At 60.0% G+C, this 25,992-nt stretch overlaps 3 protein-coding genes across 9 annotated transcripts in view; 2 read left to right on the top strand and 1 right to left on the bottom strand.

Moving 5' to 3' along the window:
- The window catches only part of NBEAL2 (neurobeachin like 2), a 29,755-nt gene extending 13,353 nt beyond the window's left edge, over positions 1 to 16,402 (top strand). For 4 of the 6 annotated variants that reach the window (XM_086698367.1, XM_086698365.1, XM_086698368.1 and 1 more), the window contains 44 exons: positions 321 to 404; positions 833 to 931; positions 1,371 to 1,972; positions 2,051 to 2,183; positions 2,275 to 2,394; positions 2,610 to 2,931; positions 3,147 to 3,229; positions 3,336 to 3,428; positions 3,638 to 3,812; positions 3,934 to 4,067; positions 4,408 to 4,567; positions 4,769 to 4,871; positions 5,036 to 5,189; positions 5,301 to 5,459; positions 5,611 to 5,770; positions 5,957 to 6,042; positions 6,219 to 6,731; positions 7,386 to 7,564; positions 7,660 to 7,819; positions 8,052 to 8,189; positions 8,281 to 8,646; positions 8,735 to 8,884; positions 9,022 to 9,179; positions 9,335 to 9,459; positions 9,549 to 9,684; positions 10,124 to 10,284; positions 10,384 to 10,700; positions 10,806 to 10,901; positions 11,257 to 11,381; positions 11,468 to 11,608; positions 11,789 to 11,919; positions 12,019 to 12,128; positions 12,229 to 12,346; positions 12,448 to 12,545; positions 13,067 to 13,183; positions 13,827 to 13,916; positions 14,001 to 14,110; positions 14,275 to 14,447; positions 14,548 to 14,642; positions 14,847 to 14,963; positions 15,062 to 15,220; positions 15,297 to 15,445; positions 15,692 to 15,827; positions 15,912 to 16,402. In XM_086698367.1, the coding sequence (XP_086554493.1) occupies positions 321 to 404; positions 833 to 931; positions 1,371 to 1,972; positions 2,051 to 2,183; positions 2,275 to 2,394; positions 2,610 to 2,931; positions 3,147 to 3,229; positions 3,336 to 3,428; positions 3,638 to 3,812; positions 3,934 to 4,067; positions 4,408 to 4,567; positions 4,769 to 4,871; positions 5,036 to 5,189; positions 5,301 to 5,459; positions 5,611 to 5,770; positions 5,957 to 6,042; positions 6,219 to 6,731; positions 7,386 to 7,564; positions 7,660 to 7,819; positions 8,052 to 8,189; positions 8,281 to 8,646; positions 8,735 to 8,884; positions 9,022 to 9,179; positions 9,335 to 9,459; positions 9,549 to 9,684; positions 10,124 to 10,284; positions 10,384 to 10,700; positions 10,806 to 10,901; positions 11,257 to 11,381; positions 11,468 to 11,608; positions 11,789 to 11,919; positions 12,019 to 12,128; positions 12,229 to 12,346; positions 12,448 to 12,545; positions 13,067 to 13,183; positions 13,827 to 13,916; positions 14,001 to 14,110; positions 14,275 to 14,447; positions 14,548 to 14,642; positions 14,847 to 14,963; positions 15,062 to 15,220; positions 15,297 to 15,445; positions 15,692 to 15,827; positions 15,912 to 16,013 (7,137 nt within the window). In that variant the 3' untranslated portion in view covers positions 16,014 to 16,402. Of the gene's footprint in view, positions 1 to 320; positions 405 to 832; positions 932 to 1,370; positions 1,973 to 2,050; positions 2,184 to 2,274; positions 2,395 to 2,609; positions 2,932 to 3,146; positions 3,230 to 3,335; positions 3,429 to 3,637; positions 3,813 to 3,933; positions 4,068 to 4,407; positions 4,568 to 4,768; positions 4,872 to 5,035; positions 5,190 to 5,300; positions 5,460 to 5,610; positions 5,771 to 5,956; positions 6,043 to 6,218; positions 6,732 to 7,385; positions 7,565 to 7,659; positions 7,820 to 8,051; positions 8,190 to 8,280; positions 8,647 to 8,734; positions 8,885 to 9,021; positions 9,180 to 9,334; positions 9,460 to 9,548; positions 9,685 to 10,123; positions 10,285 to 10,383; positions 10,701 to 10,805; positions 10,902 to 11,256; positions 11,382 to 11,467; positions 11,609 to 11,788; positions 11,920 to 12,018; positions 12,129 to 12,228; positions 12,347 to 12,447; positions 12,546 to 13,066; positions 13,184 to 13,826; positions 13,917 to 14,000; positions 14,111 to 14,274; positions 14,448 to 14,547; positions 14,643 to 14,846; positions 14,964 to 15,061; positions 15,221 to 15,296; positions 15,446 to 15,612; positions 15,828 to 15,911 lie in introns of those variants that run through there. The other 2 variants (XM_086698366.1, XM_086698369.1) reach the window with 2 other exon arrangements.
- A 142-nt stretch (positions 16,403 to 16,544) lies between these two features.
- On the top strand, positions 16,545 to 20,072 carry LOC112853023 (death domain-containing membrane protein NRADD). The gene is made up of 5 exons (XM_086698380.1): positions 16,545 to 16,855; positions 18,116 to 18,256; positions 18,927 to 19,110; positions 19,226 to 19,368; positions 19,467 to 20,072. The coding sequence occupies exons 2-5, from the start codon at positions 18,166 to 18,168 to the stop codon at positions 19,784 to 19,786; spliced, it is 738 nt and encodes a 245-aa protein (XP_086554506.1). The 5' UTR covers positions 16,545 to 16,855; positions 18,116 to 18,165; the 3' UTR covers positions 19,787 to 20,072.
- Positions 20,073 to 22,521: 2,449 nt separating this feature from the next.
- Positions 22,522 to 25,992, bottom strand: part of SETD2 (SET domain containing 2, histone lysine methyltransferase) — a 127,240-nt gene continuing 123,769 nt past the window's right edge. For both annotated transcript variants that reach the window (XM_086698371.1, XM_086698372.1), the window contains exons 19-21: positions 25,697 to 25,777; positions 23,697 to 23,798; positions 22,522 to 23,353 (exon numbers count right to left, since the gene is read on the bottom strand). In XM_086698371.1, coding sequence (XP_086554497.1) covers positions 23,192 to 23,353; positions 23,697 to 23,798; positions 25,697 to 25,777 — 345 coding nt within the window. In that variant the 3' untranslated portion in view covers positions 22,522 to 23,191. The remainder of the gene's footprint in view (positions 23,354 to 23,696; positions 23,799 to 25,696; positions 25,778 to 25,992) is intronic.

Genomic DNA, 25,992 nt, shown 5'->3' with positions numbered 1-25,992 from the left:
GACACTGGGGGATCAAGAGTTATGGCGAGAGGGTCCCCTGTTGATGTGTCCCAGTGAGGCACTTCCTGGTCTTGGTTTCTTCCTGGCTTCTTTGTCAAAGTGGGCCTTGCCGAGCTCCTCAGAGGGGGCCCTGGGGTAGGGTGAGGGTCATAACAGTTCAAGCAAGGAGGAGGAGGCCTGGTACCTCTACTCCCAAAGCCTCCAGCCAGCTCAGCTATGTGCCTTGGGGCACCTGCTCCTGGCCCTACACCAGGAGCAGGGGGCTGCCAGCTATGACCCCCTGGCCCCCGGTTCTTCTGACTGACCCTCCCCACCCCAAGGTACTGGACCAGGACACAGATGCCATCGCGGTGCACGTAGTCAGAGTACTTACCTGCATCATGAGCGGCTCCCCCTCAGCCAAGGTGAGGACACGGCGTTCTGGCTGTGGTAGGGGTGGGGGATGGCAGTTAAGCTGACCGCGTGCCCCCAGAACTAGTCTGGTTGGTGGCTGTTAGAGCAAGGGAGCTGGGGAGGTGACCGTCTTGCCCTCTGGGGTGCAGCTCAGCCCACTGGGCAGACATGGTCATCGGTCAGTGCTGGCAGCTGGATATCCTGGGTCAGGGAAGCACTAGGGAGGATACTTGTGGGCTAACCACCATCTAGAGCCTTCTGAGGGGGACCCTTGCCCCCACATCCACCCACAGCCCCTTGCCCTTGCTAGCACTGCGACCCAGAGGCAGAGCCGGCGGGGGAGCCCTGGAAGATGACGCTTCCTCCAGGGTTTCCGTGGGGTGTGTTTGCCCCGGGGCCCACACACATGCTCACTTTTTCCCCACACAACCCTGCACAGGAGGTGTTTAAAGAGCGCATTGGCTACCCTCACCTGCACGAGGTTTTGCAGAGCCAAGGTCCCCCCACCCATCGGCTGCTGCAGGAGCTACTCAACATGGTGAGGGCAGGGGCATTTTGGCGTCAGGGTCCCAGAGGCGGTCAGGACTGAGGGTTTCCCTGGAAGGGGAACTCTCCACCTTGGGGACTGTGTTGGCTGTGGGCAGTACATAGTGTGACCTGTGGCCTGAGCACATGTGTCAGTTGCACTGGGGTGAAGATTCTGGTACGTGTGAGCAAGCCCCAAGATCATCCTGGGAACACGCCATTGGGGCAGGCCAACCCAGACCAAAAGTCAAGGCTCGGGAATTAACGGTGCTCGTCCTGAACTTCCCTGAACTTTCCTGAACCTGAGATCTGCCCCGTGAGCAAGATGGGGTAGCACGTGTTGCTTTCCCATGCCGAAGGCAAATCCACTGAGGCCGGGGAGTCCCACTGTTGGCAGGGTGGCCCGTCCCATGCCAGTTGCCCAGGAACTATGCTGTTCTCTCTCCCCATAGGCTGTGGAGGGGGACCACAGTGTATGTCCACCGCCACCGATCCTGAACGAGCAGCCCGTGCTGATGCTGATGCAGTGGCTGCCGGCCCTGCCCACGGCGGAGCTGCGGCTCTTCCTCGCACAACGCCTTTGGTGGCTCTGCGACAGCTGCCCCGCCAGCCGCTCCACGTGTGTGCAGGCGGGTCTGGTGGGCTACCTGCTGGAGACGCTCAGCACGGGGGTCGCCCTGGGGGTCCGCTGCCAGGAGCAGCTGTTGGCGCTGCTGCAGGCATTGGGCCGTGTGTCTCTGCGGCCCTTGGAGCTTCGTTGCCTGCTGCGCCCCCCGCCAGGGCTGGACTCGGGGCTGGGCGGAGCGGAGGCTGGGAATGCCCGACACGCCGGTGCCATCATTCGTGCATTGTCGGGCATGGCCCGGCACCGGGGCCCTGCACGAGCCCTGCACTACTTTGACCTCACGCCCAGCATGGCCGGTATTATGGTACCCCCCGTGCAGCGATGGCCAGGACCCGGCTTCACCTTCCATGCCTGGCTCTGTCTGCACCCCACGGCTGCAGCACCTGCCCCGGCCCCCTCACGGCCACTCCAGCGGAAGCAGCTGTACAGGTGGGTAACTTCCAGGGACCGGGGCGCAGGGCCAGGGTGAGGAGAGCAGCAGGCATAACTGGCTTGGCCTCCCCCCAGCTTCTTCACCAGCAGCGGCTCAGGGTTTGAGGCCTTCTTCACGGCAGCTGGGACACTGGTGGTGGCCGTGTGTACCCGGAAGGAGTACTTGACCATGAGCTTGCCTGAAGTGTCCTTTGCCGACTCTGCCTGGGTGAGCCTCTACCCTCGTGTGGTCCAGGGGGCGTGGGTGGAGGAGGCCCCCAGTGCCAGCCCATGGCTTGATGTTGTGGCTTCTGTTCTAGCACTGCGTGGCCATTGTCCATATGCCTGGGCGCCGGCCCTTCAGCCAGAACCTGGTCCATGTCTACAAAGACGGCCATCTGGTCAAGATAGCACCCCTCCGCTGCCCCTCTCTCAGTGAGGTGTGCCAAGCAGGGTTTGGGGAGGCCTTGGGTAGCGGGAGTGTCTTGGATAGGGTGAAGCCTGCAGCCCGTGTCCCCCACCCCCACCCCACATAGACCTCAGACTTCAGCCTCTGGGGTCTGTGCAGCCTTGGGGGTCACTGTGAGGAACCGGATGCAGGTGGAGCCCCAGGCTCTGCTGTGACCTGACCACTCCCCCAACCCTGGCCCCGCAGCCTTTCTCCTCCTGCTGTATCGGCTCCGCTGGGCACCGCACAACGACCACCACCACGGGGCTGCCTCTGCCACCAGTCCCCGCTGCCCTGGCTCACGCTCACCCCTCCCTGTCCCGCTCCCAGTCGGTCCCGGCTACCGCAGGGCTTGGCTGGGGGTCGGGGCTGGTGGCCCCCCTGCAGGAGGGCAGCATCAGCTCCACCCTTGCAGGCACACAGGACACTCGGTGGGGCAGCCCCACGTCTCTGGAGGGTGAGCTGGGAGCCGTGGTCATCTTCCACGAAGCCCTGCAGGCAGCGGCCCTGCGGGCCCTGAGCACCTTGGGTATGCTTCACCTGCCACGCACTGGCCCAACCCCACCCCAGACGCGGCTGGTTGGGGCTCATGAAGTGCCCTGGCCAGAAACTAGGGGCCCAGGAGGGGAGGGAGAAGGTGTCCCTAGGCATATATGTCCTCTGATCGGACAGAGAAGAGGCGGGCTCTGGATGGGGTTTGGCCAGAGGCCCAGCCAGGCCTGAAACCCCCTGCCCACCCCCCAGGGCCCAATGAGATGGCACCCTTCAAGCCCGAGGGGGAACTACACGAGCTCAGCACCAAGCTGCTCCTCCATTACTCACCTCAGGTACTGGGTGGGAGGCAACTGGCTCGCCCCTGCCGCCGTCCCCCCGTGGCTCCCACACTCTGTGTGCCGCCTCCTCTCTCAACTGACCCTTGCCGCCTGCCCGCAGGCCTGTAAGAACAACATCTGCCTGGACCTGTCTCCTGGCCACAGGCTGGATGGCCGCCTGACGGGCCACAGGGTGGAGACCTGGGACGTGAAGGTGTGTGTGCCCATGCGGGCAGTGTGTGCAGGGAGTGTAAACACAGGCACGTGTGTGTGTGTGCAGGGTGGGCTGGGAGGTCTCTGGGAGACAAGCTCTAGAGAACAAAACTCCCCTGGACCCAGGTTCCCAGACTGGAAGGTCTGCTGGGGTGGAACGGGGCAGGAAGCAACAGGCAGCTGCCCTCACACGGCCAGCCCTTCCCCTAGGACGTGGTGACTTGCGTGGGAGGCATGGCTGCCCTGCTGCCCCTGCTGGAGCGAGTGGCCTCACAGCCCCAAGAGGCCGAGGCGGGTCCAGCCGAGACACATGACCTCGTGGGGCCCGAACTGACCTCTGGCCACAACACCCAGGGCCTGCTTCTCCCACTGGGCAAGTCCTCCGGTAAGCGGCCCTGGTGCCTAGGTTGGGGTGGCGAGGAAATCTTGCCATGACAAGGAGGCCAGAGTGCTTGACCGCTGGCAGGCCCTTGACACACTTCTGTCCCCTTCCTGGTGGCGGGTAGAAGAGCGCATGGAGAGGAATGCAGTGGCCGCCTTTCTGCTGATGCTGCGGAACTTCCTGCAGGGCCACACAGTGAACCAGGAGAGCCTGGTGCAGTGCCAGGGGCCTGCCATCATTGGGGCCCTGCTGCGCAAGGTGGGGCAGGCGGGGAGGGGGCTGCCCTGTCTGACCAAGTGGACGGGGTGGGGGGACTAGGAAGGGGAAGCTGAGTCTGTTGAGGAGAGCCTCCTGGGAGAGGTGGTGGCATCTGAGTGGGGCCTTGCCAGGCGTGGCAGGATTTGGCTGATGGTGTGGCGGAAGCATCAGCACCTGCTGGGGCTGGAGACCTGCATAGCAGGCAGCGGGGAGCCAGCAAAGGGTTCCGAGTAGGCAGGATGCTCGTGTCCATCCGCCTGTGCAGGGCAGGGTGGGTACCGGGAGGCTCAGTAGCACGCAGCCAGGGCCTGCCACCTCACCCTGGCTCCTTCCACTCCAGGTCCCCAGCTGGGCCATGGACATGAATGTGCTCATGTCTGCCCAGCTGCTGATGGAGCAGGTGGCAGCGGAGGGCAGTGGGCCCCTCCTGTACTTGCTCTACCAGCATTTGCTCTTCAACTTCCACCTGTGGAGCCCCAGTGACTTTGCCGTGCGCCTGGGTAGGTGTGGGGCCTTGGATGAGGGACGCCACCGGGCAGGGTGGGGGTAGAGGTTCTGAGAAGCTCTAGCCCCGCTTCGGGTGACTTGAGGGGACCTGTCTTCCCCCGGGGCATGTGAGGGGAACATGGCCCTGTCCTGGAGGGATAGCTGAAGGGGCTCAGCTCAGCCTGGTGGCCTGAGGCCTCTGGTGATGCCCTCAGGCCACATCCAGTACATGTCTAGCATCGTCCGGGAGCACAGACAGAAGCTGCGGAAGAAGTATGGGGTTCAGTTCATCCTGGATGCGCTGCGCACCCATTACAGGTGAGGCTGCGGGGCTGACACAGCTGCCTCTGGCCTTGCGGACGGGGTCGACCCTCCCCCCCACCCCCTCCAGCTCACCTGCCCACTGCCCTCCCTGTTCTCTCCCCTCCACTGCCCTGCCTTCTCCTGGCCCTGGGTGGCTGCGCTTGCCGGGACCGGCCCAGCCCACAGCGGGAGCACCCCCTAGCGGCTGACGACGTGCGCACAGTGCAGACCTCACTCCTCGGCCTGGTGCGGGAGTTCCTGGTCCGGAGCTCCGCCACTGATCACTTGCAGGTCACGCTGAGCTTTCTGGCGGCTACAGGCGATGATGGCCAGGTAGGCTGGAGGCTGTTGAGGGTGAGACTTAGGTGCGGGGTGGAGTGTGGACCGTGTTGTGGGGAGCGGCCGGCCCAGAATGAGGCTTTGTGTCACTTGCTGTGTCCCCAGGTGGCGGGTGCTCTGGACCTGCTGCTGGCACTGCTGCAGGGCTCACCAGCACAGGAGGCTCTGGCTGTCTTCCTGTTGGAGCAGGGGAACCTTGAGGTTTTGCTGGCACTGCTGGTGCAGCCAAGGTCACTGCCCCTGCTGCCCGACCGAGTCTGCAAGGTACACCCAGCCCACCCCCCTAGCATCCATTTGACATGGCCCCTGCCTGAGGGCCAGGGAGGTGTGACTTCCCCTCCTCCAGTAACTCCTTCCCCAGTGATAACAAACCCCTTGTGACGCTTAACCCGCCCCCCCCCCCCCCCCACCCCAGATCCTGCGCAGATTGCAGCAGAACGAGCGCTTACCTGAACGGAGTCGCCAGCGGCTCCGGCTGCGAGAATACGGTCTCCAGGGTCTCATCGCCTGCCTGCCGGAGGGGGCTGCTTCGCCCCAGCTCTGCCAGGGCCTCTACAAGCTATTCCTGGGGGCAGGTATATATCTCAGTTGGGGCCAAGAGGCAGGCCAGGCGGAAGGGTGTGATGGATTCAGGAAACAGGGCAGGTGGACATAGGAAAGGTGTTGGTACAGGGGTCAAGGCTGGGCCAGTAGGGCTGGGGTCAATCCCTCAGAGCCTTCCTGGGGTCAGTCCCTCAGAGTCTCTCTGGCCATCTTCCCAGATTGCCTGAACCTCTCAGATCTGTTGGCTGTGGTGCAGCTGTCCCTCCAGGCTGACCTCGGCGTCCGCCTGGACGTTTGTCGCCAGGTAAGTATGGGAAGTGAAAGCTTGCGGAAGAGGGGGCTTCTACCCTGGGGGCTTCGCTTTACCTTCCTGTGAGGAGCGCTCTCTGGAGGCCTCCCCCCTGCGAAGGCCCTAGGACGGGAGTCTGGGGGGGCAGACTGCTGGATGAGTCTCTCACTTGTTGTGCCCTGGCCCGGCAGCTTTTCCACCTCATCCACGGACAGCCAGACGTAGTGCAGCTGCTGGCCCGGCAGGCCGGCTGGCAGGACGTGCTGACCCGGCTGTACGTCCTGGAGGCTGCCACAGCTGGCAATCCCCTGCCCTTTCCCCCAGAGACACCCACATCCCCAGAGCCAGCCTTATGCAAGCCACCCACTGAATCACCTGAGTCTTCGGATGTCTTCCTGCCCTCGGAAACCCCCAGCCCCGACCCTGACAGCTTTTACCACGCTCTCTCTCCATTTTGTACACCCTTTGACCTGGGCCTGGAACGGGCCAGCGTGGGTTCGTGCAACAATGCGGGCAGTGGCAGTGGCAGTGGGACTCTTACTCCGGCCAGCCAGCCTGGCACACCTTCCCCACTGGATGGGCCCCGGCCCTTCCCTGTGGCCCATGGCCGCCATAGCTCTAGTCTCTCCAACGTGCTGGAGGACGGCAGCCTCCCGGAACCCGCCATCAGTGGGGATGATACCTCAAATACCAGCAATCCACAGGTGAGGCGGGTCCGCTCTCTGCCACTGCGGCACTCTAAGGGACACCTCTGGGACACAGGGCAGGCAGTATAGATTTTCCAGAGGTGGGGTCTTGTCTGACATCAGGGCTATAGGTGCTGGTCAGCCCTGGTGCTGCGGCCTCATTGCTGTCATCTGCAGTTGTGTTCCCAGGGTAGGGGGTCCTAGAACGGGACAGATGATGCTGAGCCAGAGTGGAGGCGCCAGCCAGGCTTTGGAAAGTCCTCAAGAGAGCCTGTAGGGCAGACACTTCACAGGGCCTGTGGGCATTATAGTTCTAAGGAATCTGCCTTGTGTTTCCAGGTTTGGGCATGAGTCTCTGCTTATTCTATGGCATTCCTCCAGAGAATTCCAGTATGGTTCTTGGGCCTGAGATTGCTGTGGGGCAATTTGTGAGCCAGCTCATCTGTTCTTAGGAGTCCTTGAAACCCCAGGATTCTGTCTAGAATATTCAGGTAGTGGCTAAGGCCCCTGCGCCATTCTTCCAGGCCCCAGGGTGTCTGCTGGCTGAATGCTCTGCCTCCAGCTGTCCCTACTAGTGGTCGGCAAGGCAAGGGGTGCTCAGCAGGGATAGTGTAGGAGCCAGCGCCTCCCTCCCACCCCCGCCCACACCCCCACATCCTTTTGTGCCCACAGCAAACCCCTGAGGAGGAGTTGTGCAACCTGCTCACCAACGTGCTGTTCTCGGTGGCGTGGCGGGGCGTGGAAGGCAGCGATGAGGCCGCCTGGCGGGAGCGTGGCCAGGTCTTCTCGGTGCTCACCCAGCTGGGCGCCTCAGCCACGCTGGTGCGCCCGCCAGACTGCATCAAGCGCAGGTGAGGAGACAGCTTGGCAGGGCAAGGGGCCTCTGGGACGCCTGAGGGGAAGGAAGACAGCCAGGCGGACACCTGAGTCCCTTGCCCACCCCCAGCCTCCTGGAGATGATGCTGGAGTCAGCCCTGACCGACATCAAAGAGGCCCCTGCTGGGGTCCTGGCCAGCCTCACCCAGCAGGCGCTTTGGCTGCTGCGCCTGCTGCAGGACTTCCTGTGCGCCGAGGGTCACGGTAATCAGGAGCTGTGGAGTGAGAAGGTGCGACAGCTCAGGGGCCTGTGAGGGCCACATGAGTCCGTGTGTTCACAGGAGCCTGCAGGCATCCGGCGTGGGAGGTGGGCGAGTGCACATGTGCACTCACGGGTGCGTCAGAATGGTGTGTGTGTGTGCAAACCCTACCTGGCCCCCAGACTTAAACCCTACCTTGCTCCCTCCCGGTGGGCTTCTGGCCTCCTCTGGTGGCGGCTGCCTGGAATGTGTTGGGCTGTAGCTCTTTGAAGGCGTGTGCAACCTGCTGGATCGCATGGGAGCCTGGCCACACCTGGCCAATGGCACAGCAGATCTGCGAGAGATGGCACAGATTGGCCTGCGCCTGGTGCTTGGCTACATCCTGCTGGAGGACCCGCAGGTGAGCACGGGGTGGGTTGGGGTCTGGCAGCGGCAGGCGTAGGGAACCCGGGGTGTGCCTGGACACCACCCACACCTGCTGCCGCCCACAGCTGCACGCCCAGGCCTATGTGAAGCTGCACTCGCTCCTGCAGACAGCGGTGCCCATGCGGCGCGAGGAGGCCTGCTACGTGCTCTCCAAGCTGGAGTCGGCGCTGGCGCGGGCGCTCAACACCCCCACCTCAGAAACGCCCACCGAGGAAAGGGAGCCCTCAGCTGCAGTTGCAGCTGCCGCAGGCACGGAACGCTGCTCGTGGCTGGTGCCACTGGTGCGCACGCTGCTGGACCGTGCCTATGGGCCGCTGGGGCTCCAGTGGGGGCTGCCTTCCCTGCCGCCCACCAACGGCAGCCCCACCTTCTTCGAGGACTTTCAGGCCTTTTGTGCCACACTTGAATGGCGCCACTTCATCGACAAGCAGGTATTTGGAGGTGGGGGCCAGGGAAGAGAAATGGGGGGCTGGGAACCCACGTAAAGCACTGGTGTCCTCTCCCTGCCCAATCCTTCAGGTGCAGCCCACCATGTCGCAGTTCGAAATGGACACCTACGCGAAGAGCCACGACCTCATGTCGGGCTTCTGGAATGCCTGCTACGACACGCTCATGAGTAGTGGACAGCGGCGCCAGAGGGAGCGGGCACATAGTCGTCGGGCTTTCCAGGTGTGCAGCCCGGGGCGGGGGTGGGGAGCTGCTCCACTCCTGTGCCCAGAGGATAGCTGGTGGGACAGCGTGAAGAAACCCGACGGGACAGGAAGCCGCCGGCGGGACTGACCCATTCCTCCACCCCCACTCCCCAGGAGCTGGTGCTGGAACCAGCACAGAGACGGGCACGCCTGGAAGGGCTGCGTTACGCGGCGGCACTGAAGCAGCAGGCAGCGCAGCACTCCACGGCTCTGCTCCACTGGGGGGCGCTGTGGCGCCAGCTCTCCAGCCCCTGTGGGGCCTGGGCCCTTAGGTGGGCGGGGCTCGGGTGGAGGCCGGGAGGGGCGGGGCGGGGCTCCGGGAGGGACCTGGACAGCGAGACTGCGTTTGGGGTGAGGCCTGGGAGGAATAGGGACTTCTACAGTCTTCTGTGCGCACCCATGACCACCATCCGGGACGTATCTGCAGGGACCCACCGCTTCCCCGCTGGAAGTTGTCCAGTGCCGAGACATACTCGCGCATGCGTCTGAAGCTAGTGCCCAACCATCACTTCAACCCTCATTTGGAAGCTAGCGCCCTGCGGGACAACCTGGGTGAGAGAGGGTGTCCTGAGCTGGATCTGCTCAACCTCAAAAGCCCTGCCCCGCCCAGCTCTTGCTGAGCACCCTTGGGCCTGTTGCAGGTGAGGCCCCCCTGACACCTACCGAGGAGGCCTCGCTACCTCTAGCGGTCACCAAGGAGGCCAAAGTCAGCACGCTGCCAGAGGAGCTTCCGGAAGACCAGCTCGGCGAAGATGAGCTGGCTGCGCTGGAGACCGCGTGAGTGGGGCTTGGAGAGAGCTGACCAGGAGTGGGGGCAGGGGTCTGTGCCAGGGCTAAACACCCCGAACGGGCTGTCCAAAATCAGGTGGGGGGTTGGGGAGAGCTGTCTAGAAGAATCGAGAGTGACTCTTTCGTAACTAGACACCCCCAGGCAGGACTGAGACACACAAACCAGACCAGCATGGGGGCCCCCAGAACAGGGGGAGCCAGGGGTGGGAGTTGGTGTCATGGCCAGACATTTAGGGGCTCTGGTTTGGGGTGGGGACTGGGGTCAGTGGGCACTGGACCCCGGACAGTTCCTCCCTCTCCTCTGGGAAGCATGAGAGTATGTTCCTCATGACGTGATGGCACTTGGAGAGTCTGGTCCTTGGGCTTATTCGGAAGGGGGGGGGGGTGGTCCTAGAGCCTTGAGCCTGAACCAGGTGCTGGCCCCCAGGATGCAGGCAGCAGAACTGGACGAGCAGCATGAGAAGCTGGTGCTGTCAGCGGAGTGCCAGCTGGTCACAGTGGTGGCTGTAATCCCAGGGCTGTTGGAGATCACCACACAGCACGTGTACTTCTACGATGGCAGCGCAGAGCGTGTGGAAACTGAGGAGGGTGTGTCCTATTGGAGCTGGTTAGAAGGGCGTCAGGGGATGGCTTGCCTCTGGCGGGGCAAGGGTGAGTGACTCCTGCCCCTGATGTCTGTCTGCACAGGCATCGGCCACGACTTCCGGCGCCCGCTCGCCCAGCTGCGTGAAGTCCACCTGCGGCGTTTCAACCTGCGCCGCTCAGCCCTTGAGCTCTTCTTCATCGATCAGGCCAACTACTTCCTCAACTTCCCGTGCAAGGTGGGCGGGACCACAGCCTCATCTCCTTGGCAGGCCCCCAGGCCCCAACCCTGCCTCATCCCACCCCACACCCAGGTACGGAACCAGGTGTACTCGTGGCTCCAGCGCCTGCGCCCCCCAGCCCAAGGCTACCTAAGCAGCCGCTCCCCCCAGGAGATGCTGCGTGCCTCTGGCCTCACCCAGGTGAGAGGCCTCAAGTGTGGGGGGCGGGCAAGGTCAGAGCCCTGCGGTTGGGAGGAGAGCCGGACAGCCCAGCTGGCTCACCTCTTGCCTGCCCCTGCCCCCCAGAAATGGGTACAGCGTGAGATATCCAACTTCGAATACTTGATGCAACTCAACACCATTGCAGGGCGGACCTACAACGACCTGTCTCAGTACCCTGTGGTGAGGGTCCACTCCTTACCTCCACCCCTACCCCTCTGGTCTGCCAGCCCTGGTTTGCCCCAGTGTAGGTGCTGTGGGGGCGGGGCGGGGGGCGGTGCCGCCTGACAGCTGGCTTCTGTTCCCTGCCCCTCCTCCCGACATACCCACACCCACTCTCCACCCTCCCCCGCTGGCCTCTCTTCTCCCTGAAGGGAATCCTGTTTATGGACTGTCTGTCCTGCTTCCCTGGGGTCCCTCTAAGTGGTGTGCCCCTACCTGGGGGCTCTGCCCATCTTCCTGAGGGTGAGGGTGGGGCAGGCTGGGCAGATAGGCCATCAGGACCCTCATGCAGCTCCTTCCCTGGGTGGGTGGCCAGTTCCCCTGGGTCCTGCAGGACTACGTGTCCCCAACTTTGGACCTCAGCAACCCGGCCGTCTTCCGGGACCTGTCCAAGCCCATCGGTGTGGTGAACCCCAAGCATGCCCAGCTCGTGAGGGAGAAGTGAGCGTGTGGGCAAGACCGGGCTTGGGGGCTGGGATGGGCCAGGGCAGGGCTTCTGCTGACTCTCCCGCTACCCTCGGCTGCAGGTACGAGAGCTTCGAGGACCCTGCGGGCACCATCGACAAGTTCCACTATGGCACCCACTATTCCAATGCGGCGGGCGTGATGCACTACCTCATCCGCGTGGAACCCTTCACCTCCCTGCACGTCCAGCTGCAGAGTGGCCGGTGCGGCCCGGGGGGTGGCTGGCAGGTGGTAGGGGTGAGGGTGGCTTGCTGCAGATGGGGGGAAGAGGCAGGTCCTCCAGGTATCCTGGGCCCTTCGGCTCCCTTCCTTTCCCCAGCTTCACGCTCGCCCTCCCTGTCCCCACCCTCCCCACCTCACTTTGGCCTGTGCCCCTCCCCCAGCTTTGACTGCTCCGACCGGCAGTTCCACTCAGTGGCGGCAGCCTGGCAGGCCCGCCTGGAGAGCCCCGCCGACGTGAAGGAGCTCATCCCAGAGTTCTTCTACTTCCCCGACTTCCTGGAGAACCAGAACGGTAAGAGCTGGTGCGGGGCCGGGAGGCCTGGGCACGTAGCTCGCAGGCTGGGGGTGGCCAGGGAGCAGGTGACCGTGAGACAGCTGACCTCCCTGCCAGGCTTCGACCTGGGCTGCCTCCAGCTGACCAACGAGAAGGTGGGCGATGTGGTGCTGCCGCCATGGGCCAGCTCTCCTGAGGACTTCATCCAGCAGCACCGCCAGGCTCTGGTGAGGAGAGGAACACAGGCGGACAGCCAGGGTTGAGGGTCAGGGGTGGGGGTGGGGGGTCAGCCGTCCCTGGACTGACTGGCTCCATCCCCGCCCCCAGGAGTCGGAGTATGTGTCTGCCCACCTGCACGAGTGGATTGACCTCATCTTTGGCTACAAGCAGCGGGGACCGGCCGCAGAGGAGGCCCTCAATGTCTTCTATTACTGCACCTATGAGGGTGGGCATGCGCTGGACTCAAGTGGGGGCTGGGGCACAGGAGAGGAGGGCTGAGGGCAGAGGGCAGAGAGGGAGCCCTGACTGCTCTGCCTACCTGCCCAGGGGCTGTGGACCTGGACCACGTGGCGGATGAGCGGGAACGGAAGGCTCTCGAGGGCATTATCAGTAATTTTGGGCAGACTCCCTGTCAGCTGCTAAAGGTAAGGCCAGCTTGGAGATTAATGGTCAGATATGGGGTGCCTGGGTGGCTCAGTCAGTTAAGCGTCCGACTTCGGCTCTCATGGTTCATGAGTTCGAGTCCCATGTCTGGCTCTGCACTGGCAGTGCGGAACCAGCCTGGAATTCTCTCTCTCTCTCTCTCTCTCTCTGCCCCTCTCTCACTTGAACACGCACACATAATGTTTCTCTCATTCTCTCTCTCAAACTAAATAAATAAACTTAAAAAAAAAAAAAAAGAGGGGCGCCTGGGTGGCTCAGTCGGTTAAGCATCCGAGTTCAGCTCAGGTCGTGATCTCATGGTTCGTGAGTTCAAGTCTCACGTCAGGCTCTGTGCTTAAGGCTTGGAGCCTGGAGCCTGTTCAGGCTGTTCTGTGTCCCCCTCTCTCTCTGCCCCTCCCCTGCTCATGCTCTGTCTCTCTCAAAAATAAATAAACATTAAAAAAAAAAAACATAATGGTCAAGGATGCTCATGCCATGGTACTGACCGGCCACTTGTCCACAGGAGCCACATCCAGCTCGGCTATCAGCCGAGGAAGCAGCCCAACGCCTTGCACGTCTGGACACTAACTCACCTAGCATATTCCAGCACCTGGACCAGCTCAAGGCCTTCTTTGCGGAGGTGAGGGGAGGCGGGGCTTCATCTTCCTACTCTGTGAAATGGGTTTAACTCCACTGTCCTTACGAACTTCTTGGGGCAGATGGAAAACCTAAATCAAGACCACTGGTGTTAGACACCTTTGGAAAAGAGGTAACAGGAAAGGAATGTGGGAGTGGGAGTGGGGCACCTTCTTTGCCAAGGCCTAGACAAGGTGTTGACTCGCCTAACCGTCTCTGAAAACCTTCGGGAGACCAGAAGTAAGGGTCTTGGCCTTGGGTGTTTCTTTCCTCACCTTCATGCTTACATCAGAATGCCTCCCGGCCCGACGTTTTTAGTTTATCCTCTCCTGCTGCCAGCAGGCTTGGGAATATGAACTAACAGTAACAGGATTGGAGGACCAAAGTTGAGACCAAGCTTGAGATTCTGAAGGACCATCCTTGTCCGTCCCTGCATCTCACTTACTTTCTGAGATGCCCTCCTGAAAGCCCACTGATCTCTCTTGACTGTTTCTCAGAGGGACCTCTGCCTCTATGATGCCTAGTCTGTGGCCACTGGGGGTTGAGAGGAGAGGAGAGGAAAGAATGGCAGCCCAGGCTGTATGTACGGGAGTGGGGCACCCGGCTGACCACGCAAGCATAGCTAGCCTGGTACTCTTACTCTGTAGGTCATCAGTGATGGCGTGCCCCTGGTACTGGCCCTGGTTCCCCACCGGCAGTCCCACTCCTTCATCATCCAGGGCTCCTCAGACCTGTTGGTAAGTGCACCAGGCAGAGCCCATCTTAGCTGCACCCCTCACTGACTCCGCCCCACACCCACCTCTGCCCCCTCTTGCCCACAGGTGACCGTGAGTGCCAGTGGGCTGCTGGGCACCCACAGCTGGTTGCCCTACGACCGTAACATAAACAACTACTTCAGCTTCAGCAAAGACCCCACCATAGGCAACCCCAAGTAGGACACAGGGATGTGGGCAGGGGTGGGCTCTAAATACCCTGTCTCCTGACTCGTCTTCCCACCCAGCCAGAGCGTGGGCCGGTGGCGGGGTCTGGCCTAGGTCTCTGAGGGCCTGGGTCTTCTTGGCCTGGCCTCACCTGTCATCCCCCTCACTGGGTCAGGATGCAGCGACTGCTGAGTGGCCCGTGGGTGCCAGGCAGTGGTGTGAGTGGGCAAGCCCTGGCAGTGACCCCCGACGGAAAGCTGCTGTTCAGTGGTGGCCACTGGGATGGCAGTCTGCGAGTGACCTCACTATCCCGGGGCAAGCTGTTGAAGCAACTCAACCGCCACCTTGGTATGGGCAGCCTTGGAGGTGGGGTGGTGCGGGTGGGGGTAGCTGGCCAGGGGGGGGTGTGACTACTCTGTTCCATTTGTACCCTCCCCTCCCCATGCAGATGTAGTGACCTGCCTTGCATTGGACACCTGCGGCATCTACCTCATCTCAGGCTCCCGGGACACCACGTGCATGGTGTGGCGGCTCCTGCAGGAGGTATGCTGGGTGGGCAGCCCCGTGGGGCCCCCGTAAGTCCAGACCTGCCCTTCTCTCTGCTACCGTGAGCAAGGCTGGGGCTCCACGACCCTCCAGCTCTCTGGCTTTGGACGAGGCCATCACTTTCCTGAGCCTTAGCCTTCTCACTCAGGGGCCAGGGTAGTGAGATGTCCCCAGTTCTGAGCCAGCCCTGGCTCCCTACAGGGCGGTCTCTCGGTGGGACTGGCATCAAAGCCCGTGCAGGTCCTCTACGGGCATGAGGCTGCAGTGAGCTGTGTGGCCATCAGCACTGAACTCGACATGGCTGTGTCTGGATCTGAGGTGTGTGTGCGCCTGTACCCAGGGGAGGCCAAGTTTGCTAGGCAATGCCCCTGGAGATTAGAGACCCCTGCCCAGCACCCTAAGCTGCCTTCCTGCAGGATGGAACTGTGATCATCCACACTGTACGCCGCGGCCAATTTGTGGCAGCACTACAGCCCCCAGGGGCCACGTTACCCGGACCTGTGTCCCACCTGGTGCTGGGGTCAGAGGGCCAGATTGTGGTACAGAGCTCGGCGTGGGAACGTGTCGGGGCTCAGGTATGGAAAAGGGGTGCTCAGACAAGAAAGGGGTAGTTGGTGTTCTGTCCTTGCTGACACCTCTTGCTTCTTCCAGGTCACCTACTCCTTGCACCTGTACTCAGTGAATGGGAAGTTGCGGGTTTCGCTGCCCCTGGTAGAGCAGCCCACAGCCCTGGCAGTGACAGAGGACTTTGTTCTGCTGGGCACAGCACAGTGTGCCCTGCACATCCTCCACCTGAACAAGTGAGTGCCACTGTTTATGAGTTCACGGGTCCTCAGGGTGGTAGTCACTGTAAGAAGACACCCAAGAGGTGCTATCCCCCAGCCCACCCCCACCCCTCTCTGGTGTGCACCCACAGCCCCTTACCTGTCTGTGGGCACATTCTTCATGGCTGTCTCCTGTCCCACAGTGGGCAGAGAAGGTACCTGGGAGAATGAAGAGACACAAAGCTAACTTGCACTTGAGAGCATATCCCTCCCTCCCTGCAGACTGCTCCCAGCTGCGCCTCCTCTACCCATGAAGGTGCCCATCCGAAGTGTGGCTGTGACCAAGGAGCGCAGCCATGTGCTCGTGGGCCTGGAGGACGGCAAGCTTATCGTGGTGGGCGCGGGGCAGCCCTCTGAGGTGAGGATAAGGGCAGGGCGGGCCTCGATCGGGGTGGGGGGCCGACAGTCCTGGCCCACTTCTCCCCAATCCTACTTCCCCCAGGCGCGCAGCAGCCAGTTCGCGCGGAAGCTGTGGCGGTCCTCCAGGCGCATCTCCCAGGTGTCCTCAGGGGAGACAGAGTACAACCCTGGAGACGCGCGCTGACAGCCGTCACGCAGGCTCCTCCCCCGGCGGGCCCCGCCCTTGGAGGCCCCGCCCAGGAGTCGGCGGGAACCCGGAGGAGGAGGAGACCAAGAGGCCGCGGCCGGGGGTCGGCCCGGCTCCGGGGGTGGGCGGGACCCCACCCCCGCCCAGCTCAGGGATTGGTGGGCGATTCACTCCAGGAAGTCCCGCCCCTCGCCGGCAGAGGGGCCGTCCGGAGTCTGGCACTGGCCTCAGCGGCAACACAGCACTTTTTTGCACAGTGTGGGGCGGGAGCCCAGGCTCCCCAGCCCCGCGTCCCGGCAGAGCACGGGGACCGGACTGTGGCCTTAATCTCTAAAGGCGGCCCCTCGCTCTCCCGGTCTCGGCAATAAACCTGGCCTGGTTTTGTAGCTGCTTCGCCTCCGAGTATGCATGCGCGCGGCGTCTCCGCCTGCCTAGGCCACCGTCCGGGCCTCGTGTCCCCCTGGCCCGTAAGCCCACCAGGGCGACTCGTTCCCTCCGCGTGGCCTCCGTTTCTCCAGCCGCGCCGTTCCGGTCCCTGTGGGCCTCAGCCACCTTTTCTCCCCTGCGGATGGCTCCCAGCTCTCAGCGCGCTCCCGCAACACCTCCGCACGTGTGCGCGTCCCTGCGCGGGGCGGGGCTAAGGGCGGCCACGCCCCGCGCGCCCCCGCGCTCGGGCCTAGGCGGCTCCTCCGCGGGACCGCCCGCCTTGCGCCGGAGCTGGCCTCCCCAGGGTCTCCACGCAGCCGTCCTGGCTAGCCCATGGTAGCCTGGCAGCGCGGAGCTCCGAGCCCCGCCAGCCCGAGTGGATCCCGGGAGCCTCCGAGGGACGGCCGCTCCAGGTCAGGAGAGGGGTGGGGACAGAGCCCCGGTCTCCCTGGACCGGTAGAACCGAGGGCTGCTTTTCTGTTCCCCCACCTCGAGGCCCGTGATCCTGCGGATGTCGCCCGTCGTCCGTGTGGGCATGTGCGGGCGTATTTTGTGGTCTGGAGATGCGCGCACGTGTGTATGTGTGTGTGTGTGTGTGTGTGTGTGTGTGTGTGTGTGGAGGTGGGGATTGGGGAGAAGAAGCTCCAGCCCCGCAGCAGCGCGGGGGGGGGGGGGGGGGGGGTGGTCGGGCAGACACGGGCCTGGCTGTGGCTAGGCGCTCCAGTCACGGGCCCACCTGCCAACCAGGATCCGGGAAGGGCCCCTTATATGGTAAGCGACCCAGTTGTACAAGCCCCACATGTGGCAAGGGCCACCGCCGTCTCTATCCCAGACCCACTTGCACACTGGGTGGGGAAGTGAGTTTGGAGACAAGGCCGGATGTGGTGGTGGATGTCGGGGAGTTAGAGGGCCTTCCCCCAGGTTTCTTGTCCGTGCCTTCCGGGCAACATCCCTCCTCAGCCCAGAGGAGGCTTCTCTTACCCAGACCTTAGGAAGCGGGTCCCAGCAGGATCCGCCCCGTGGTCTACATGGGTCCTGGGACTGAGTAGTCCTGGCCTTGAGGTTTCTAGCCTCAAAGGCCTCTCAATTCCCAGATGAGCAAGGACAAGGGGGCCTCTGAGCCCATATACTCTGCCCTTGCTGAACCCACCAAGGAACCTTCCTGTCCAGATTCTGAGCAGGAAGTGAGGGCTAAATACCGATCCTGGAGAAGTGGGGCCACAGTCGCTCCAGGGAGCCCTGTTTTAGAGACTTAGGGTGTGGGGTTCCCAGGCTCATGCTGAGAAGTCTGGGGGAGATTCCCACTAAGCAGGCCTCTGGTCTGGCTCTGGCTGAGGTGGGGATGGGAGTTGCTCGTCCTCCAGTACCATCTCTGGACTCAGACCAGGGGGGTTGCTAAGGTCTTTGAGATAGGGAAGTTTCCAGCCTGCTCTCCTCCATCCTGAGCTGCCGGCTCCTCTAGCTTTGGCCAGTGGGGGCTTAGCTCTGTCAACCCCACCCCCATCTGACACCGGCGGAAACTGGTCCAGGTTGGTAAGTGGGGAAGTGGAGGGGGCGGTGGTAACCAGCCCTGGGGTGAATCAGGATGCAGTGAGCCAAGAGAGGGGGACAGAGTCTACCAGGGGACTCCTGACATCAGGCCTGAGGAATTTCTCCCGTCTTGCTACACATAGCCCCTTTTGGACTCCGAGAAGTGTCCCAGCTCCTTTGCCTGAGTGTTGGAATGACACTCCAACATCTTCTCCAAGAGATGCAGTCCATGGGAGCACTGCTAGCCAGCAGAGCCATGCTTCACAACTCCAGCCACAGGGAAGGTAAGCTCCACGTGGGTAGGTAACTGTCAATCGAAGTTTGGGGGCACTGGCTAGGTGGGTAGGTCACACACAAGTCCAGTTACAAGTTCTGGAGTCCCTGTACCTCGTGCCTTGCCTGCACCGGATTGTGGAAATAACTGGCCTCCAGGCAGAAGTGAGCAGCAGCATTTACTTGCCTTCCAGCTCAGCTTTATTTTGTACAAATCTACAAGGTCTCGTGTGCAGAAAAGCCCCCGTCGGGACCACCATGAATCCATTTGCTCTCCCGGACTTGGTGGGAGAGACAGGACACACAGTCTAATGCCCCAGTAGACAGAGGAAGTAGAACAGGAGCCAGGAAAGGGAGAGACTGGAAGAGATCAAGGAGGTCTTCCCCAAGTAGGCGGTACCTGCCAGTGTGTCAGATGGAGAGGGTACAACCACAAGAGCAGACGTCTGGAAACCTAGGAGAAGGGTACACCTGGGAAGGGCTAGGTGTCCAAGAGTGGCGAGCAGAGGGGAGGCTGCGAGAGATGGCCAACCAGCTCCTGATGCCATGCTATGAGTTTTTGACTCTACGTAGTAGGGATTGTTGTTTCAAACCTTTTGGGCAGCCAAGTCTAAGTGAGGCTACCCAGGGATCCTAGCCTTGATTCCTTGCCCTTGATCCTGTTTGTCCTTTCCTCTACAGATAAGACCTGGAGGGTACAGGGCAGGGACAGGGAAGAGGTATGGGGAGGGGGAGCCCTGGCCCCCAATACCTCCTCCCCATTCCCTCCTGAGCCTCCAGGGGCCTCAGGCAGCATTATCCCTGTCTACTGTGCCCTCCTGGCCACTGTGGTCCTCGGTCTGCTCGCCTACGTGGCCTTCAAGTGGTGAGTAGTCTGGGCACTGCCCTGTGGCACACCCTTCCCAGCTGGACTCCCAGCTAGCTCCCTCTGTCTCAGTGAAGGCTGGAACAGGTTGGCGGGTCCCCCCTGCTCCCCACAGCTGGCGCTCCCATAAACAAAGACAGCAGTTGGCCAAAGCTCGGACTGCAGAGCTGGGGACCTTCGACAGGGACCAGAGGCACGGAGACAGCATTGTTTTCCTGGACAATCCTAGCGGTCAGGAGCCCTGCGCCCCCAGTCAGGGTGAGCCCCCTTTCCCAATCTACAGACTTTCACACCTGGCTGTGCCGTAGCACCCGGCCCACCTGACCCTGTTGTGCCCCTCACGTCTCCCACCCTAGGGCCACATCCTGAGCTTGGCTGCCGCCTCTACCTTCACCTCCCTCAGCAGCAGCAGGAGGAAGTGGAGCGGCTCCTGGAAGTCTCAGACGAACCTGACAAGGGCTGGCAGGGTCTGGCGGGCCGCCTGGGCTACCAGACTGATGCTGTGGAGGTCATGGCCCAGGACCAGGTGCCAGCCTACACCCTGCTGAGGGACTGGGCTGTCAAAGAAGGCAGCGGTGCCACTCTCGGGGTGCTAGAGGACGCCCTGGCTGCCATGGGCCGCGAAGACGTGGTCCGGGTTCTGCGCCCCCCAGCTGAGGGCTGCTCTGTGGTGTGAGCGGTGCCGGCACAGCCCGGCCGCTCAGGGAATCTGCTTCGGTGCTTTTCCTTTCTTGGGCTTCCTGGCACTGGTGGCCTCAGCCTGCCTTGCTCTGGGGGAACAGAGAAGATCCGGCCACCACTCAACTCCCCTTGTCCGGCCTTCCTCCAGGACGGGGACCAGGATGGGGGGGGGGTCAGCAGTGAGGGGTGGTCCTGCCCTCCTCCCTGCCCCACCTCCCCTCACTTAGCCTCAACTGGTTTTTCTATTTTTGTATCTCGTATTAAAGGCAACTTTGGACTACTGTGCCGCCTCTGACTCCTTGGGCCTGAGAGACGGTTGGGTTGCTATGAGGCAGAGGCCCAGAAAGAGAAGAGGGTCCGCGGGAGGTGGGAGGAGCACGTGAGGTGGCAGGCAGCATGCTCCTGTAGAAGATGCGAGCACTCTGGAGGCACAGGCTGGAGTTCACATCTGCACCCTGCCATTCGCTGGCTGTGCGTGTCAGGGAGCGATTTTTACCTTTCTAAACTTGAGCTTTCTTAGCTGGACAACAATACATAGAATGGCACATTTGGTAGTCCCCCCCCCCCCCCCCCCACCCCTAGACTCTCAAACTGGCACTGAGGGGCCTGGGGTTTGAGACCATTTTGTGACTTCTGCTGTGACTGGCATCAAGAGGAGACTGGAGGCAGACTGGCCCTGGGAAGCCAGCTACCGAGGGCCTCAGGTCACTGCTAGTTGAGAAAAAGGAAGAAAGGTCTCCTCGTAAGACCCACGCTCCAGGCTCCGGAGGGAGTTCCTAACATGCTTCCACGGCTGCTTCCGTGATTTCCACACAAGCCAAGGGCAAGCAGGTCATCCCGCCCACCTGAGGGGCAGTTGAGAGCAGGGCAGCTGCAGCCAAACCGCCTGCACCCCATGCATCCCCTCCCACCCTGAAAGGAGGAGTGGGCAGGCTGGTACCGGCCTTTGGAAGGGTTTCCTACGACGGATGGGCCCTGCTCAGGAAGGAGTAGGGGCCACCATCCTGACATCCATGAGGCTCAGGGCACGCAACCAACACAGCCACCCGAATTCAGGAGTCGTGGGATTCCGTGGTGGCCTAGGGAGGCCTTGGGGAGATCCTGTCCTCTGGCTGACAGAGGTGACTGGGGCTGGCTGCTTAAAATAAGGAAGGGGAGGTTTATAGCCACCTCCAGCCTAAAACGACCCCTGGGCAATAACCCAGGAGGGAAAGCAGGAAAGGCCCAGCATCTAGTCCGCTAAAGTGAGACCGGTGCACTCGACCTCGCAGCTACTTGGGCAGGGAGTCGCCCACCCACAGGGCTCTCAAGGATTGGACTGGCGATGAATGTGGAAGCCTGTGCCGAGGGGCACCGAACAGCTTCTGCATTAGCTGGTGCCCCTTCTCACAACCGAGGGGATTGGAGTCTGAAGTGTCAAGAGGTGTGTGGAAGGGGAAAGATTTGGGGAACACTAAACAGGGAGCTAAGATAACAGAATTCCTCTTCAAAGGTGTCCTGTCTGAAACTCTACAGCTCCCTGGTCACCACCCTTTAATGGGAGGCCACCTAAATTTCCTTAGAAAATCTGAAACCTGGAGCCTTGGGTCGAACCATGAATTTGACTTGGTTGCATGCGAGCAGCAGCAGAAGACAGGGCCGCTCCCCTGCACCACGAGCCCACCCAAGAGAGAAACGCTCCCTTTTAATGTGCATGTTAACTGAAACATTCTGAATAACTCTCAGATGTTAAGAGGGCTGAATCAGAGTCCATCCATTCGATATAATATGTGCTTTAAACAGTTTTGAAGGCTGCAGTAGCATGGGAAAACACTTTGTCTATATTGTTAAATAGTGGGTCTAATGATTAGGACTTTAAATGGGGGTTTTTCGCCTTCATTAACAACGAGGATCTGAGGAACCGAATTTTCCTCATCCAAACAGCACCAACTCCCGTCCTCAGGGTCATAAGGAGCGAATGGGCACGACCTGAGCACGAAAAATGCCCAGCATAACCCGTGTAACCCGCAGCAGGTGAGTGCACACCAATCCACACTGATCCACTTGGCCCAACCGAGACTTAGCAGGCAACAGCCCCTTCCCCAAGGGCGTTGCTGCAGGAAGCAAAAGAGCCCTGGTGAGGAAGAGATGGGACCAGTCTCTTTGTAAAGATAGCCCCAGATGGCCTGAAGCCTTCGGCTCTCCTCACAACACTGACAACTGGTGCATCAAAGGGTGGCGGGAGGGGGTTTGCCACTGAGCCCTGCATCCTCCAGGAGCTGCCCACTCTCACAACCCGTGCACTGTACCCCGTAGTGTCCAAACCCAGTGTCAGGATGCATGGTGGGGGAGGTCAGGGAACCCAAACATCAAAGGAGCGTCCCAGTGAGCTTGGGGAACTCAAGTTCTGGAGGGAAAAGGGCCAATGCCCCTCCTCAGCCAGGAAGTATAAAGGGGAATTCTCATGCCCTTCTCCAGACTGACTTATTTAAAACTGAAGTAAAGAAGCCCAGAGGCCCACCTCCTTGCTCTGGAATACATGTTAAAGCTGATTCCACCCTGTATACAGGCACAAGATCCCAGGGCCAAAAGTGTCAGTCACAGTGAGACCTGTTGGGGACAAGGCCTGTGATGAACTCCAAGTTCAAGGATTAACTTTGGACTTCACACACCTATGGCAACCGTCGCTCCTTTCTCCAGTGACACCACCATATAGAAACATGCTTGACTAGCTTTTAGGGAACACACGTGTCAAGTTCTTTAATTGATTTTATTTTTTACATAAAAAGTTCAGTAAAAATTGGATAAAGTAAAGTGATTTTAAGCAGTAAATCAATCTTATCAACATAGCACAAGGCTGGCCAAAACCACAAGGCAGCCTGCTTTGGAATATTTACATGATAACAAATTAAACCTTGCAGGAGAACTTAAACTGTCCTTACAAAGTCTTCCTGTGATCTAGCACGTAGAGGCTAAAAGCAAAACGAAAAACAAACAAAACCAGGAAAAAACAAATTATTTTCAATATATTCACATATACATTAAAATATAATACAGATCATCAGGGTGAGGGGTCGTGGGTGGGGACGCGCATGGGTCTGTGCGCTGACAGCACCGCCAAGGAGGAGACCCAGGTTTGGGAGTGGGGCTAGGCCTGGCCAGGATCTTAGCAGGGTCCTTCCCTAAGCCCTTGCCTCTGATGGGCCTCCAGCCACACCCCAACGGCTAGTGATCAGGGATCACTTGTTGTAGATGGAGCTCATTTTCCTGGTTTTCAGTTGAAAACCTGTGGGTCTGAATTCCCCAGGGCGACACGTCCACCGGTAGCATAGCCCTGACAGAGGGGTGGGGCGGCGGGCCCGCAGGATTTCTCCGAGTCTGTCCTACCTGCTCGCCTGTCCTCCCACCCTGGCCCCACCAGTCACTCTAATTCAGTGTCCTCTTTGGGTTTGTAAACAGCCCCAAACTTCTGCATGTACTTCTTAATATACTCCTTGGTTTTGTGTTTCACATTCTCATTGCACTCCAGGTCCTCAGGGTTCTTACAGTACTTCAGCTCCTTATTCATAACGCCGTGAGTCAGCTGTCCAGGACACAGGAAGAGAGACCACAGTGGAAATGATTTTAGCGGGGGAGGACCAGCCTGGTGCCTCAGGGCCCTTCTCACCAAGACTGAGGTTGAATCAAGAGACAGGCTGGGGCAGGCTGGTGCTGGGGTCAGCAGAAAGGGGAAGCTCAGCTCTGTAAGTCTGTTAGAAAACACCAACCCTATCCTCAAGTAGGGTGCCCTCTCTTCCCAGACCTTCCCTCTCTCTTCCTGGGTCCCCAGCCCAGGCTTCTGGCAAAGAAAAGCCACTTTCTGTGGTGAAAGGTACACGGTTTTCCCAGAACACTGCCAGACCACAAGCAGAGGGGAGAGGGGATACCTTGCGAGCTAGGTGTTTGAAGTCTTCAGTTGTGGTGATTCTTCCCACTTTGCAGTCAGGTTTCCGGTAAGGGTTCAGGCACTGGACGATGAACTGGGACATCTGCAGGCAGGAGAAAACGCACACACTGCTCAAAAGTCCAGAGAGGGCAAGGGCCTGTGCTGGGGAAATAATCAGACAGCCAATCCTTCCCTTCTCACCACTCAGGCTGGCTGGTTTAGACAGAAGGATGCTACTCTGCCGGGGAGGGGCGGGGGGAGGTGGCAAAAGAGAAGATGACCCTAGGTTGGGCCCGGGAAGGAAAGTGCTTCCTGGGGTAGAGGGAGCAAGCCTGACTTTGAGCAAGAGGGGGAGAGCCAGGGCAGGACTCCTCTGCTGCATCTCATGGTAGCCCCAGGTTTCAGCTAATAAATCTCAGGTGCCTGGCACAGAGTGGAACTGAGTTCTCTGAGCCCTGGAGGCATAGCAGAGAGAGTGTGCAAGTGCTACCAGCAGGAGGCTCAGCAACCCCAGAAACATAGGCATTTTGTTACAGAAGGTCACTTAGATTCTGTGTGAACTTCTTTTAATTTTTTTTGTTTTAACTAGGCTCCACGCCCAATGTGGGGCTTGAACTCAGGATCCTGAGATTAAGGGACACAAGCTCTGAGTCAGTCAGGCGCCCCAGCGTCACACTTCATCTGATTCCTACAACACAACGTGAAGCACATGGAAGTGCGTGTGGTGTGACAGCTGCTGGGAGAGGACCCAGGGTAGGACCCTCTTCAACACACAACTCCAGTGTCCTCCCGAGCTGTAGCGTCTGTCCTACCCAGTGGCTCTCAAAAGAGACCCTGGCACAGGACCTCCAAAAGTATCTGTGGTGCTAAGATCCCAGAGTACAGAGGCAGCAAAGAGGTCAATGACAGCCATTTGGTCAGGAGGCACCCTGGACAGGGTCTACCCATCCCTGAAACTCAGGGAAGCTTCAGATGTTCAAAGAATAAGGCTATATCACGAGGCAGGCACTAAACAAAGCTGCTGGTGGGCTGGGCCAAAACACCAATAATTTCACTCAGGGACAGCGAGAAACTAAGTTTTATCCCTGGAAAGGGCTTTTATTCAACGTTTTTCTACGGCATTCTGGCCTCCATACTCTCTCGCTTCAATCCACTTCCCCAAGTATAGCCAGGGAATTCCTTCTTCCCAGCTTCAAGTCGGCAGTGGGGCCCTGTGACTCCCAGACACACAGACCCTGTATGAAGAAGCACGAGACTGTTCAGTCTCATCTTCCAACACCCCTCACACACCCTGTGCAAAACCCCCAGACTACTTACAATCCCTTCGGAGGGATGAGGCTTTCTTTTACTCCTGTACATTCTACAGCCTGAAGTTCTATCCCTCCTGATCCACCCGGTCCATTCCTACCTGCTACACAAGAGCCCTTCGTGACACCCTGAACAGTGACCTCTAGCCCTGTGCTGGCACACTCCTCACACAGCCGCCATTACTTATTTACAGGTCTGTTTCCTCCAACAGTCAGTGAATCAAAACTGGAGTTTAGAACCTAGATGCCCGAGGCAGACCAGGCTCGTGGGCTGACAGCGGGAAACACACACTTCCAGTAGCATGAAGAGGAGCTGCTTTCTCCCAATCCTGTGAGGATAAGGCAGCCACCAAATGAGAAGTCGTAGAAACAGGACTGGACTTTGAGCCAGAGGGCCTGAATTCAGGTTTTCTGTCTAGAACTTGCCTTGTCTGAACCTTAAGAGGTCCACCACCTGCGTAAGAAGAATGACAATTCCTGTCTTGCCTACCTCAAGAGCTGTTACAGGGATGAAATGACAATGGATATGAAAGTGCTTAATACCTACCTGTAAAGGACCATTCCAACGTGCCCTCATCACGTGACAACTATACAGTCACAGAAGCAAGGGAACGCCCAAAGGCATTAGGACAAGAAAGGAAAGGGCTTAAGCTTAGGCCTACAGAGCTTAGTGCCCACACCCACTAAACCTTACCTCTTTTCTGAATACTTCTTTGCTTTTCTTAGCCAGCTCACTGGAGGTGTCTGCTTCTGCTGTCTTAGGCTTTTTTGACGTCTAGAAATGCAAAAGAAAACACAACAGTGGTGGCATGAGACGTCATGTCAGTGATGCCCTGCTGTTCCAGAGCCCTCCTTTCTTTCCCCAGCTGGGACACCTGACCCCATTCAGGAGCCTAAGTGGGCATGGCTTGGAGTCAGCTTGGCTGCTGTCACCCCAGTCTCACCGCATGTTTCAATCCTGGCATCTGGCTCTGGTCTCCTTCCTGTAAA

This window comes from Puma concolor, chromosome A2 (assembly GCF_028749965.1).
Source record: "Puma concolor isolate L17-30 chromosome A2, mPumCon1.1.hap2, whole genome shotgun sequence".
NCBI classification, from domain to species: domain Eukaryota; kingdom Metazoa; phylum Chordata; class Mammalia; order Carnivora; family Felidae; genus Puma; species Puma concolor.
Note: the sequence above shows the minus strand (reverse complement) of the source record. Positions and strands in the feature narration are given on the sequence as shown.